Source organism: Delphinus delphis, chromosome 17 (assembly GCF_949987515.2).
Source record: "Delphinus delphis chromosome 17, mDelDel1.2, whole genome shotgun sequence".
In the NCBI taxonomy this organism is placed as follows: Eukaryota; Metazoa; Chordata; class Mammalia; order Artiodactyla; family Delphinidae; genus Delphinus; species Delphinus delphis.
In genome coordinates, this window is record NC_082699.1 from 43,362,792 (window position 1) to 43,376,085 (window position 13,294).

Here is a 13,294-nt window from a genome sequence, read left to right on the forward strand (position 1 = left end):
ACCGGTCCGCCCACCTCCCCCGCGCACTTCCTAGAGCTTTGTGCGAACCACTGGCTGGGTAGGAGCGGAGACGCAGGCTGGTCGAGCGCCAGCGGTCTCCTCCTAGAAGAGGCACTGAATGGCTTCTCCAGCCTGAGAACTCCGGCCCTGCTGCGGAGTCGAGTGGTGGCGGTGGAGGGTTAGTTTGTTTCGAGCACCGAGCGGGACACACCCGGAAGTGCGCTGTACGGGAGCTGCGCCGCCTCAGCAGGCGGGTGCCGGGTACCGGGAGGTGGAGGAGACGCCACGGTACTCTTCGGCGTGTCACCCGAGGGTGCAATACGGCGAGAAGCGTACGGCCTGCTTCTGGCTCTGTTTCTACGGTGGTAGATCCGGCCGGGTTCCGGGGGGGCGAGGGCCTCCTGGGGCGGCTGGGCTGGCTAAGGGAGGGGTGCGGCGGCCAAAGGCGAGCCTGCCTCTCCTCATTTTCCCACTCCAGGGGACCCGCTTTCTTTAGGTCACCACCTCTTCCTCCCACTCCTCGCCAGGCGAGTTGAGGGGAGTTGTACTAGTGAGGCAGTCGCGGCTGGAGCAGAGTCCATTTGAGTTTTCTCTGCTTCTGGGGGAAGGCGAGCGGCCGCTTTGGTGGGGACTGTTGCTTTTCGGCCTCTTCAACCTTTCCTGAGAAACGCCTTTTCCTTAAGGAATGCGCCACAGACTCAGTTACCTCTAATGTTTCTGTCTTTATCCCTTTCAGCTTCTGACTTTGACTCCTCTGTACCTTAAAGAATGCTGGAGTCTTATGTGACTCCAATTTTAATGAGCTATGTGAATCGCTACATCAAAAACTTAAAGCCGTCAGATCTACAGCTTTCACTATGGGGCGGAGACGTGGTTCTCAGCAAGCTGGAGTTAAAATTGGATGTGCTGGAGCAGGTAAGCGGTGTAGCTGTCACTGGAAACATTTTCAGCCTGCTTAGAAGTAATGTGTGCTTTCCTACACTGACTATGCTTTAAAAGCTTAGTTTTTCTGCTAATGTATTTTGGGCTATCTTGAACTAGAGACCTTGCTTTACAGAATTTTTTTTTATGGTTTGTTACTAATGATGGATTATTAGAATCATAATCCCCCAAATTGCCGCAACAGATAGAAAAAAAATTTCATTGTTCTTGTCAGAATTGTTCACTCTGTTACTCAGTTCTTAAGCTTTACCGAATATGCTAATTTACATTGCTAGGATTCTGTATGACGCTGGAAAATATTCTCTTTTTCCTTTTTGGGGAACGAAGTGGTGCGAAAGACAGCAAGGTCACATCTTGAGGAAAGTTCTCTCAGTGGGAAAAATGACATTACCCATGACATCCTCAGAATATTGAATAGACAGATTGAGAATGCCAGCATAGTTGAAAACTTCTTTCTTAATCACTTTTTTAGTTTCTTTTTTTTTTAACATGGGAATGGTCTGATGTAAATGAACTGTAACTTCAAAGTTCATATATTTATTAATTCACTTAGTACACTTATTATTAACATGCCAGGCAATTCTTTTAGGCCTGAGAATACAAAACTTATCTCTGGGAACTCAGGAGTCAGAGACCAACTACTTTTTAGGAGATAAGGAAAGACAATCTGATGGTGATGTTATTAGTAACTTTTAGTTATATTCCACTGCTTTCTGTACTATGGAATAACGTGGAGTTAACGCTGAGAAATAATATTCTTGGTTTCTTCCCCTTCCACTCTCCAAGGTTGATTACCTTAATATTTTCATTGTTTTTTAATGAGCACAAATCCTAAGTATACAGCTCAGATTTTGCATATGCATACACCTGTGTAACCACTATCCAGATCAAGAAATAAAATATTTCCTGCACCCCAAAACGCTCTCCTTGCCTTTTTGTAATTAGTACCCCACCCCTAAAACAAGTGACTGCTATTCTGACTTCTATCAACACAGATAAATTTCTTGAACCTGTTCTTGAAACTTAAATGAGAATCACTTGTGTTTGAATTCTGACTTCTATCAACACAGATAAATTTCTTGAACCTGTTCTTGAAACTTAAATGAGAATCACTTGTGTTTGAATTCGTTTGTTCAACATTATGGCCAAGATTAACCCAGGTTCTTGAATGAATGACAGTTTATTCTTTGTATTGCCTTGTGGTATTCCGTTGTATAAAGATTCACAGTTTATATATTTATTTTCCTTTTGAGGTACATTTGGATTTTTTCTGCTTTTGACAATTATGAAGAAAGCTCTTAAGAACATTCTTGTATTGGACAGAGGTGTTGATTTCCTTTAGATGCATACCTAGGAGGCAGGCATATATTTAGCTTTAATGGATACTGCCAAGTAGTTTTCCAGAGTGGTTGTACCAATTTACATTCTCACCAGTAATGTGTGGGAGTTCCAGTTACTTCACATTTTTTGCTGTTACTCGGTAAGTTTGTTATTTTTAGCCTTTCCCTGTGCTATTGGCTGTTTGTATATCTTCTTTGGAGAAATGTCTGTTCAAGTCCTTTGCCCATTTTAAAAAGTTTTTTTTGTTACTGAGTTGTAGGAATTATTTATATATTCTGGGTATCAATCCTTTATCAGATATGATGTGCAAGTATCATCTCCCATTGTGGGTTGCCTTTTGACTCTGTTGATAGTATCCTTTGAAGAACCAAAGTTTTAAATTTTGATGAAGTCTAACTTACAACTTTTTCTTTTGATGCCTGGGCTTTTGGTGTTATATCCAAGAAATCATTGCCAAATCCAGTGTCATGAAGCTTTTCCCCTTGTTTTCTTCTAAGAGTTTTATAGTTTTAGCTCTCACATTTAGGTATTTGATCCCTTTTCAGTTAATTTTTGTATGTGGTACAAGGATCCAACTTCATATTGTTTTGCATATGGCTGTTCAGTTTTTCTAACATCGTTTGTCGAAGACTGTCCTTTCGCTACTGAATGATCTTGGCACCCTTCTTGAAAATCAAATGGTCATTGATAGGAGGGTTTATTTCTGGGCCCTCCATATGATTCCATTGATCTGTATGTCTGTCTTTATGTCAGTATCACATTGTTTTGATTACCATGACTTTGTAGTAAGTTTTGAAATCAGGAAATGTGAAATCTCCAACTTTTTTCCTTTATTAGTTTTAACATTTTTTAAATTTAATTAAAAATTTTTTTATCGGAGTCTAGTTGATTTACAATGTTGTGTTAGTTATGCTGTACAGCAAAGTGAATCAGTTATACATATACATATATCCACTCTTTTTTAGATTCTTCCCCCATATAGGTCATTACAGAGTACTGAGTAGAGTTCCCTGTGCTACACAGTAGGCCCTTATTAGTTATCTGTTTTACATATAGTAGTGTGTATATGTCAATCCCAGTCTCCCAATTTATCCCTCCGCTGCCCCTTACCAGTTTTTTAAATGTTAGGAAAAATTAATCATGAAGTCATACTAGTTAGGAGTTTTCTTAGTTGGAAAGTTTTAATTCCTGATTTAATTGCTTTAACAGATATAGGACTGTTTAGATTTCTGTTTCTCCTTTTGTTAGTTTTGGTTAGTTACGCTTTTCAAGGAATTTCTCCATTTCCTCAAAATCAGCAAACAATGGTGTGGGCCTAACTTTGTAAATAAAATTTTATTGGAGCCCGGCTATTCTCATTCGTTTACATGTCGTCTGTGGCTGCTTTTGCAAGCTAAAACGACAGGGTTAAGTGCTGGAACAGAGTCTGCATGGCTTGCAAAAGCCTGAAATATTTACTGTCTGCTCCTTACTGAAAAAGTTTGCTTGCCTCTGCTCTGAGTTGTCATATTTAAGCCATAAAGTTGGTTTTTTTTGTTTGTTTTTCATTTTAAAGTTGCCTTAAAAAAATCTAGGAACTGTTATGATATCCTCTTTTCAATGCTTATATTAGTAATTTGTATTTTCGTTAGTATTGCTATGGCTTTATTAAAATTAGTCGAAACCCAACTTTATTGATTTTTCTATTGTATTCCTGCTTTCTTTGTAATGTATTTCTTTTCTTTTTTTAAATTTATTTATTTATTTACTTATTTTTGTCTGTGTTGGGTCTTCTTTGCTGTGCACGGGCTTTCTTTAGTTGAGGCGAGCAGGGGCTACTCTTCGTTGCGGTGCGCAGGGTTCTCATTGTCGTGGCTTCTCTTGTTGCGGAGCACGGGCTCTAGGCACGTGGGCTTCAGTAGTTGTGGCATGAGGGCTCAGTAGTTGTGGCTCACGGGCTCTAGAGCACAGGCTCAGTAGTTGTGGCACACAGGCTTTGTTGCTCCGTGGCATGTGGGATCTTCCTGGACCAGGGCTCAAACCCGTGTGCCCTGCATTAGCAGGTGGATTCTCAGCCACTGTGCCACCAGGGAAGTCCCCGTAATGTATTTCTGCTCTTATTTTTTTTAATCATTTCTTTTTTTTCCTGTTTCTTTGGATTTGATTTGCCATTGTTTTCTCTAGCTTCTTGAGGTGGAAGCTTAGGTTATTGATTTTCTTCAGCCCTTTTCTACTCTAATATGTGCATTGAATACTGTACATTTTTCTTTAACCATCTATTTAGCTTTATCACCACAATTTTATATGTTGTCTTTTCATTATTATTCAGCTTAAAAAATTTCATTTTGATTTCTTATGTAATCCGTGGGTTATTTAGAAGTGTGTTGCTTAATTTCTAAACATTTAGCGAATAATTATCTTTCTGTTATTGATTTCTAATTTAACTGCATTGTGGTCAGCACATTCTCTATGATTTTGATCCATTATAATTTATGACTTAGTACATGGTCAAAATTTTATTTTTGTAAATATTCCATGTGTAATTGATGAGACATGTGTATCCTACAGTTGTTGCTTTATTCTTCCATAAATGTCAGTTGCTTCAAATTGGTTATTAGAGTTCTTCAAATCTTATAAATCCATATGGATTTTCATTGTCTGCTTGTTCTGTCAGTTACTAAGAGAGGTATGTTAATGGTTAACATCTCCAGCTATGATTGTGGATTTGTCTACTTCCCTTTTATAGTTTTGCCAACCTTCACTTTATATACCTTGAAGTTACATTGTTAAGTGCATACAGATTCAGTAAGGTGATACCTTATTGTTGAATATACTTAAAAAAAATCATTCTGAAATATGTCCCTCTTTCATTCACGCTAGTAATTCTTTTTGCCTTAAAGTCTTTTTAATTATACTCTTTTAAAAATTATTTCAGTTGCTTCTCTAAAGATTACAAAGTGGATATTTGACTTATTGGCATCTACCTTAAATTAGCATTCTTACCATTTCCTGAATAATCTTACAATAGTTTAACTGCATTTGCCCTCTTCCTCTCCTGCCTTTTTTGGTATTGTGGTCCTTGTTTTTGTTTGTTCAGTTTGGGTTAGCTTGTTTAGTTTGGTTTAGTTTGTTTTTCTGCTGCCTGCAGGTAGAAGCCTAGGTTATTGATTTGAGATAGTTCTCTTTTTCTACTGTAGACATTTACCATTTACAGCTCTACGTTTCTTTAGCTGCATCCTATGAATTTTGGTATGTTGTGTTTTTATTTTCATTCAGTTCAAACGTTTTCTGATTTTCCTTGAGATAGCAGTGTATTTTTGCAGATGTTGGATGGAATGGTTTATAGATGTAAGGTCTAAATTGGTTGATAGTGTTTTTCAGGTCTTCTATATCTTTGTTGATTTTCTGTCTGTTCTGTTTATTATTGTAAGTTACTGAATTATTTCTCTTCTCACTTTTGTCAGTTTTTGATTTATGTATTTTGGGGCTCTGTTGCTATGCTCATATGTTTTATATTTTTTTTAAAAAAATTTTATTGGAGTATAGTTGATTTACAATGTTGTGTTAGTTTCAGGTGTAGAGCAAAGTGATTCAGTTATACATACACATATGCTCATTCTTTTTCAGATTCTTTACCCATGTAGGTTATTACAGAATATTGAGTAGAGTTCCCTGTGCCATACAGTAGGTCCTTGTTGGTTATCTATTTTTTATATGGTAGTGTGTGTATGTTAATCCCAAACTCCTAATTTATCTCTCCCCACCACGTTTCCCCTTTGGTAACTGTAGGTTTGTTTTCGAAATCTGTGAGTCTGTTTCTATTTTGTAAATAAGTTCATTTGTATATATTTTCTTCTTGAATTTACCCATCATTATAAAGTGTCCCATGTTATCTTTAGTAACAGTTTTTTTTCTTAAAGTCTATTTTATCTGATAATAGGGTAATTACCTCTCTTATGGTTACTGGTTGCATGATACATGTTCTTTTCTTTTTCCCCTCAGTACACTGCATTTTAAACTATCTTACCACTTTTGCCTTGTGTTGTATTTCTTCAAGCCTGGTACCACACTGTTTGAAAGTTTTACAGACATGTTATTTGGTTTCAACAATTCTTTAAAATTTCATCTGCTGTATTTTCAACCTATGACTGGGATAAACTGTTTTTAATTGTTACTTATTTGCAATGGAGAACACTCATATGAAAACCAGGGGAAAATACTGCTGGAAATTAAGATCATAGAAATTAAAATTCTTTATATGCCTAAAATAGAATACCATACCATTTCCCTAAATAGCAAGCAAATATGGTGATTTGATGTATTCAAGGCAAGAAACTGGATCACATGACTTCCTGGGATCTTGTTTATTAATTTTTTTATTACAGTGTAAAAGACATATAGTGTTATATTGTTTCAGGTGTACAATGTAATGATTTGATATTTGTATATATTGCAAAATGATCACCAAAGTAAGCCCAGTTAACACCTGTCACCATACATAGTTAAAAAAGTTTTGTTTCTTGTGATGAGAACTTTCAAGATTTACTCTTAGCACCTTTCAAATATGGAATACAGTGTTATTAACTGTACTCACCATGCTGTACATTATATCCCAGGACTATTTAAATTTTATAACTAGAAGCTTGTATCTTTTGACCACCTTTACCCATTTCGTTCACTTTCCACACCATTGCCTCTGGCAACCACCAATCTGTTATCTGTATCTATACAGAAAAATGAAAAAAACACACCTTTTTCTTATTTTCAACCTATTTGTGTTTTTTTAATCTAAAGTATGTCTCTTGTGGAGAGCATATAGTTGGATCTTACTAGTTTTTAAAATCCAGTCTGACAACCTTAGCCTTTTTTTTTAAATTAATTTTTGTTGGAGTATAGTTGCTTTATAATGTTGTGTTAGTTTCTGCTGTATAGCAAAATGAATCAGCTATACATATACATGTATCCCCTCTTTTTTGGATTTTCGTCCCATTTAGGTCACCATGGAGCATTGAGTAGAGTTCCCTGTGCTATATAGTATATTCTCGTTAGTTATCTATTTTATACATAGTATCACTATCCCAATCTCCCAGTTCATTCCACCCCACCACCCTTCACCCTTGGCATCATTTGTTCTCTGTGTCTCTATTTCTGTTTTGCAAAGAAGATCATCTATACCATTTTTTTAGATTCCACATATATGTGTTAATATACGATATTTGTTTTTCTCTTTCTGACTTACTGACTTCTCTCTTCCTCTTTCTGACTTACTGACTTCTCTCTTTCTCTTTCTGACTTACTTCACTCTCTGTGACCGTCTCTAGGTCCATCCACATCTCTGCAAATGACCCAATTTCATTACTTTTTTATGGCTGAGTAATATTCCACTGTATATATGTACCACATCTTCTTTATCCATTCCTTTGTTGATGAAAAGCCCTCAGATTGGGAGAAAATATTTGCAAACGAAGCAACTGACAAAGGATTAGTCTCCAAAATATACAAAAAGCTCATTTAGCTCAATGTCAAAAAAAAAAAAAACCAACCCAATCAAAAAATGGGTGGAAGACCTAAGTAGACATTTCTCCAAAGAAGACATACAGACGGCCAACAAACACATGAAAAGATGCTCAACATCACTAATTATTAGAGAAGTGCAAATCAGAACTACAGTGAGGTATCACCTCACACCAGTCAGAATGGTCATCATCAAAAAATCTACAAACAACAAATGCTGGAGAGGGTGTGGAGAAAAGGGAACCCTCTTACACTGTTGGTGGGAATGTAAATTGATACAGCCACTGTGGAGAACGGTATGGAGATTGCTTAAAAAACTAAAAATAGAACTGCCATATGACCCAGCAGTCCTACTACTGGCAGTATACCCAGAGAAAACCGTATTTCAGAAAGACACATGCATCCCAGTGTTCATTGCAGCACTATTTACAATAGCCAGGACATGGAAGGAATCTTTGCCTTTTGATTGGAATATTTAATCCATTCACATTTTGTTTTCATTCATATGGTTGGATTTCTGTCTACCATTTTGCTATTTTCTGAGTGTCTCATGTCTTTTGTTTCTCTCATAATCCTTTGCTACTTTCTTTACTATTAAGTAGATATTTTTTAGTATTGCATTTTAATTCCTTTGATTTTTAATTTATTTTGAGTTATTTTCTTAGTGGTTGCTTAGAGGATTACAGTATGCATCTAATTTATCACAGTCTATTTGAGATTAATGCTGACTTTATTCCATTAAAGTACAGAAACTTTCTCCACTGTAGCTTCATTTCTTCTCCCTCCTTTGTGGTACTATTTTCACATATATTGCATTTCTTTGTTATAAACCTAATATATCAACGTTATAATTGTTTTTTGTGATTGCCTTTTGAATCAGAAGAAAAAAGAAGAAAACATTTATACTGTGTTTTAATAATTATCTACATATATACTTTTATTAGTGCTGTTTGTGTGGCTTTGAGTTACAATCTGGTATTGCTTCCTTTCTGTCCAAAGAACTTCTTTTAGTATTCTGTTACAAAGAATTACCTGAGACTTTATTTCGGTATGCCTTTATTTCACCTTCATTTTTGAAGTATACTTTTGCTGGATATAGGATTTTTGGTTGATGGTTATTTTCTTTTGTTATTTAAATATATCATCTCACTGCCTTTTTGCCCTTATTGTTTGTAATGACAAGTTAGCTTTTAATCTACTAAGAGTTTTCTTGTATGTGACAAGTTGATTTTCTGTTTCTGCTTTCAAGATTTTCTTCCTGTCCTAGGCTTTCAAAGTTTTTGCTTTGATATGTCTGGGTGTGGATTTGCTGATTCTTCTGCCAGCTCAAATCTGATGTTGAGTTCTTTCAGTGAATTTTTAATTTTGTTTATTGTATTTTTAAACTCAAAAATTTCTTTTTTTTTTTTTATAATTTCTATCTCATTCTTGGTATTCTTTACTTGATGAATCGTTGTGGTCATATATTCCTTTAATTATTTAAATATAGCTTCCTTTATTTCTTTGAACACATTTATAATAGATGTTTTGAAGTCCTTGTGTAGTAAGTCCTACATTTGTGCATCCTCAGAGATAGTTTCTATTGACTACTTTGCATGCTTTTCATGTTTCACAATTTTTAGTTGAAAACTGGGTGTTTTGGATAATATGCTTTAGCAACTCTGCATTCTGATTTCTTCTCTCTGGGGATATTTGTTGTTGCTATTGGTTTATGTATTTGTTTAGTGCCTTGCCTGGGCTAAATCTGTGGTGTCTGTCTCCTCTGCAGTGTGGCCTCTGATGACTGTGCTCATTTTTTTTTTTTTTTCTCCCCGAATTCTTTCTGTTTTTAGGCTTGGCTTTCTAGGGATTACCCCTGGGTCACTATAATTGAGTCATCAGCCAGTGATTGGCTAGAGGTTGTTTAAACTTTTGAACCAATAAGGCTTCTGCTCTTTGGCATGGGACATATACATGTACTAGATAATGCTTTCAAAGTTCAAGGAGTTTACAGATCTGATCCATGTTTTTACTTACTCTGTTTACAAGGCTTCTTGGTCAACCAAGGATGAGTAGATTGTTAGGGGTCTCTCCAGTGTCGTGTCGTCTAAGTAAGCACAGCCTGGCACATACATATAGCTTTCCAGGTTACCAGGAATACTGAGGTCATAGCAAGGCCATCTTTGGCTGTCTTGTTCTCTGGATTTCTCTGTTAATTTTCTGGCTGGTCTTCTGTCTAGTTTCTTGCACCAACTGCTGTTGTGACCTCAGGGTAGCCTTCCCTTATTGCCCCTGAGATTTCTGTTGTTTTTAATAACTTTGTCCAGTTTTGTCACTGCTTTCTGGGGAGAGGATTTGCCAACCTTCTAACTTAGAATTCTTGAAGTCCTGTCTTACATTCATTTTTATTTTGTGGTAAAAAGCATATAGCATAAAATTTACCATCTTAACCATTTTTAAGTGGATAGTTGTGTTAATTATATATATTGGGGTGGCCAAAAAGTTTCTTTGGGTTTTTCCATAATGTATTACAGAAAAACCTGAATGCACTTTTTGGCCAACCCAATACATTGTTGTTCAACAGATCTCTAGAACTTTTCATCTTCCAAAACTTAAATTCTGTACCCACTGAAAAACTACTTCCCTTTTCTCTCTTCCCCCAGCCCCTGGCAACCGCTGTTCTACTTATGTGTCTGAGAATTTGACTAATTTAGGTACATTATAGAAGTGGAATCAAACAATATTTGTCTTTGTGTGACTGGCTTATTTCATTTAGTACAATGTCCTTGAGGTTCATTATATGTTGTAGCATATGACAGAATTTCCTTTTTAAAGACTGAATAATATTTCATCATGTGTATATACCACATTTTCTTTATACGTTTATCTTTCAATGGACATTAGGTTGTATCCACCTCTTGACTATTGTGAATAATGCTGCAAAAAATATGGTTGTACAAATATGTTTTCAGGATCCTGGTTTCAGTTCTTTTTAGTTTGTGCTCAGAACTGAGATTGCTGGATCATATGGTAATTCTGTTTTTAATTGTTTGAAGAATCTCCATACTGTTTTCTGTAGTGGCTGCACTATTTTACATTTTCATCGACAGTGCACAAGGGTTCTACGTTCTTCATATACTCACCACACTTATCACTTCCTGTTGTGGGTTTTTTTTGGGATAGGTGCCATTATAACAGGTGTGAGATGATATATCATTGTGGTTTTGATTTGCATTTCTCTGACAATTAATGATGGTGAGCATGTTTTCCTCTATTTGTTGGCCATTTGTATATGCTTTTTGGAAATGTCTATTCGAGTCATTTTTAAAATTGGATTATTTTTAAAATTGGATTATTTGTTTTTTTGTTGTTGAGTTGTCATAGTTCTTTATATATACTAGATTTTAACCCCTTATCAGATAATATGGTTTACAAATAGTTTCTCTCATGTGGGTTGCCTTTCCACTTTGCTGAGTGTTTTCTTTGCTCTGTGGAGGTTTTTAGGTTTGATGTAGTCCTTTTCATCTATTTTTGCTTTTGTGGCCTGCTATATTCATTTTTCAAGTATCCCTTTTTTCTGTGTGAGAATATTTTTAAATTGCTTACCTAGAATTATATTTATGAGAGCTAGTCAATCCTCTGAATTTTTCATTACTATATCCTTTGTGCAGCCATAGATATTCTGGTTTTAGGGATGTATTTTTCACAATGTATTTCTGAGTAGTTACAAGTAAATAGAATATTTTTAAGTTGTACAATATATTTTGAGAAGGAAAAGGAATGAAAAGAAAATCATTTCTTTGTGGTTACCTCAGGATGATCCATTTATTATAACAGTCAGCATTTTCTTTTGCCTTTTACAAGGCATAAATGTGTTCTTATTTGTTTATCACCACAACTCTGTGATGAGGAAATGGAAATGATCTTGCTTTATAGTCAGATAATTAATAAGTGTTGAACTTCAGTTGGATCTCCAACATGGGCCATATGGTTCAAAATTCCATGTTTTAATGTAGAATGCTGCCTCTTGTGTTAGTGTTTTGTTAGTTATTCAGATGATTAGTAGCATTCTGGTGATACCAAGGTCTTGAGTTTGGTTCAGGTGTCTTTTAACTTCTCCCTAAGAAAAGCCAATTTGTGCCCATAGACTGCGGTTTTGGTAGCCATTTCACAAACGTATCATTGTTACACAAGTCAAGGGTAGAGATGGAGATGTCATTGGAACATTATCCAAATGGATGTATAACCAATGGAAATGTATTCAGTGCTCATAATGAAAGTTAGGTGCAGTATAGTTGTTGATAAGAGGAAGGGCTCTGGCATCATAGTTTCTGGTTTTGAGTCACAGAGCTCCTAGCTGAGTCATTTTTGAAAGTTAGTTGACCTTTCCATGCCTCAGGTTTTTTATCTGTAAAGTGGGTATAATAGTATTTACTTTTTGGGGTACTTACAAAGATTAAATTTTGCATGCAGGTAAAGTGCTTAAAGCAGTGTGTGGTACACAGTAAGTGCTCAGTAAACATTGTCTTCATTATGGACACTGATCAAAATATAATCTGTTCCATTGATTAATGCTGGGAGAAAGTACTGCATCTTTAAAATTAATGAAATAATGAGAACTGTTTAAAAATTGTGACATTCCATTAGAATAGTAGAAATAGATTTTTAGTATTCTGCCCTTTAAAAAAACTTGTGAAGACATAAAGGAGGCTTATACGTTTGTAATAATAAATAGTTAGCATCTTTATATTGATTGCTCTTTGAGGAAGACAGTGTCCTAAGTGCTTTATATAAATTAATTCATTTAATCCTCAAACACACTACTGTTATCCAGTTTTACAGATAAAGAAACTGAGACACACATACTTTAATACAACTTGCCTATTGTCATTGTGCTAGTAAGTAGCAGAGGTAGGATTAAATCCACTTGTGCTGGCTCTAGAGTTATTGGTCTTAACCACTTTGCTGTACTATCTGTATATATTTAGCTATATTGCTACTATGTTGCTAAACCAAGTAGGTGGACAATTCTTAGATGAATGAATAGCTTTATATTTATCTTAACTTTCACAAATAGAGTTACAAGAATGTGATTGAGATATAGTCCAAATACAAATTTGTTTTTTTCTTTTGTTGGTTTGTAACATTTTATCTGAAGGTGAAACAATTTAGTATAAAGTGATTGTGGTAACATTTACATTTTCATTTCTAACTTTTTTTTCTTTTTTTGAGAGGAAGTGCCTTTTTTTTTCATCTTTACTGGAGTATAATTGCTTTACAATGTTGTGTTAGTTTCTGCTGTACAACAGAGTGAATCAGAGCTATATGTATACATATATCCCCATATCCCCTCCCTCTTGAGCCTCCCTCCCACCCTCTATCCCACCCTTCTAGGTCATCACAGAGCATTGAGTTGATCTCCCTGTGCTATGTAGCCGCTTCCCACTAGCCATCCATTTTACATTTGGTAGTGTGTATATGTCAATGCTACTTTCACTTTGTCCCAGCTTCCCCTTCCCCTGCTGTATCCTCAAGTCCG

At 35.8% G+C, this 13,294-nt stretch overlaps 1 protein-coding gene across 11 annotated transcripts in view; it reads left to right on the forward strand.

Annotated features, from left to right (window-relative positions):
• Nucleotides 1-2: 2 nt before the first annotated feature.
• VPS13B (vacuolar protein sorting 13 homolog B) overlaps nt 3-13,294 on the forward strand; it is a 798,456-nt gene continuing 785,164 nt past the window's right edge. For 5 of the 11 annotated variants that reach the window (XM_059994976.1, XM_059994968.1, XM_059994975.1 and 2 more), the window contains exons 1-2: nt 185-332; nt 737-915. In XM_059994976.1, coding sequence (XP_059850959.1) covers nt 769-915 — 147 coding nt within the window. In that variant the 5' untranslated portion in view covers nt 185-332; nt 737-768. The other 6 variants (XM_059994971.1, XM_059994970.1, XM_059994972.1 and 3 more) reach the window with 6 other exon arrangements.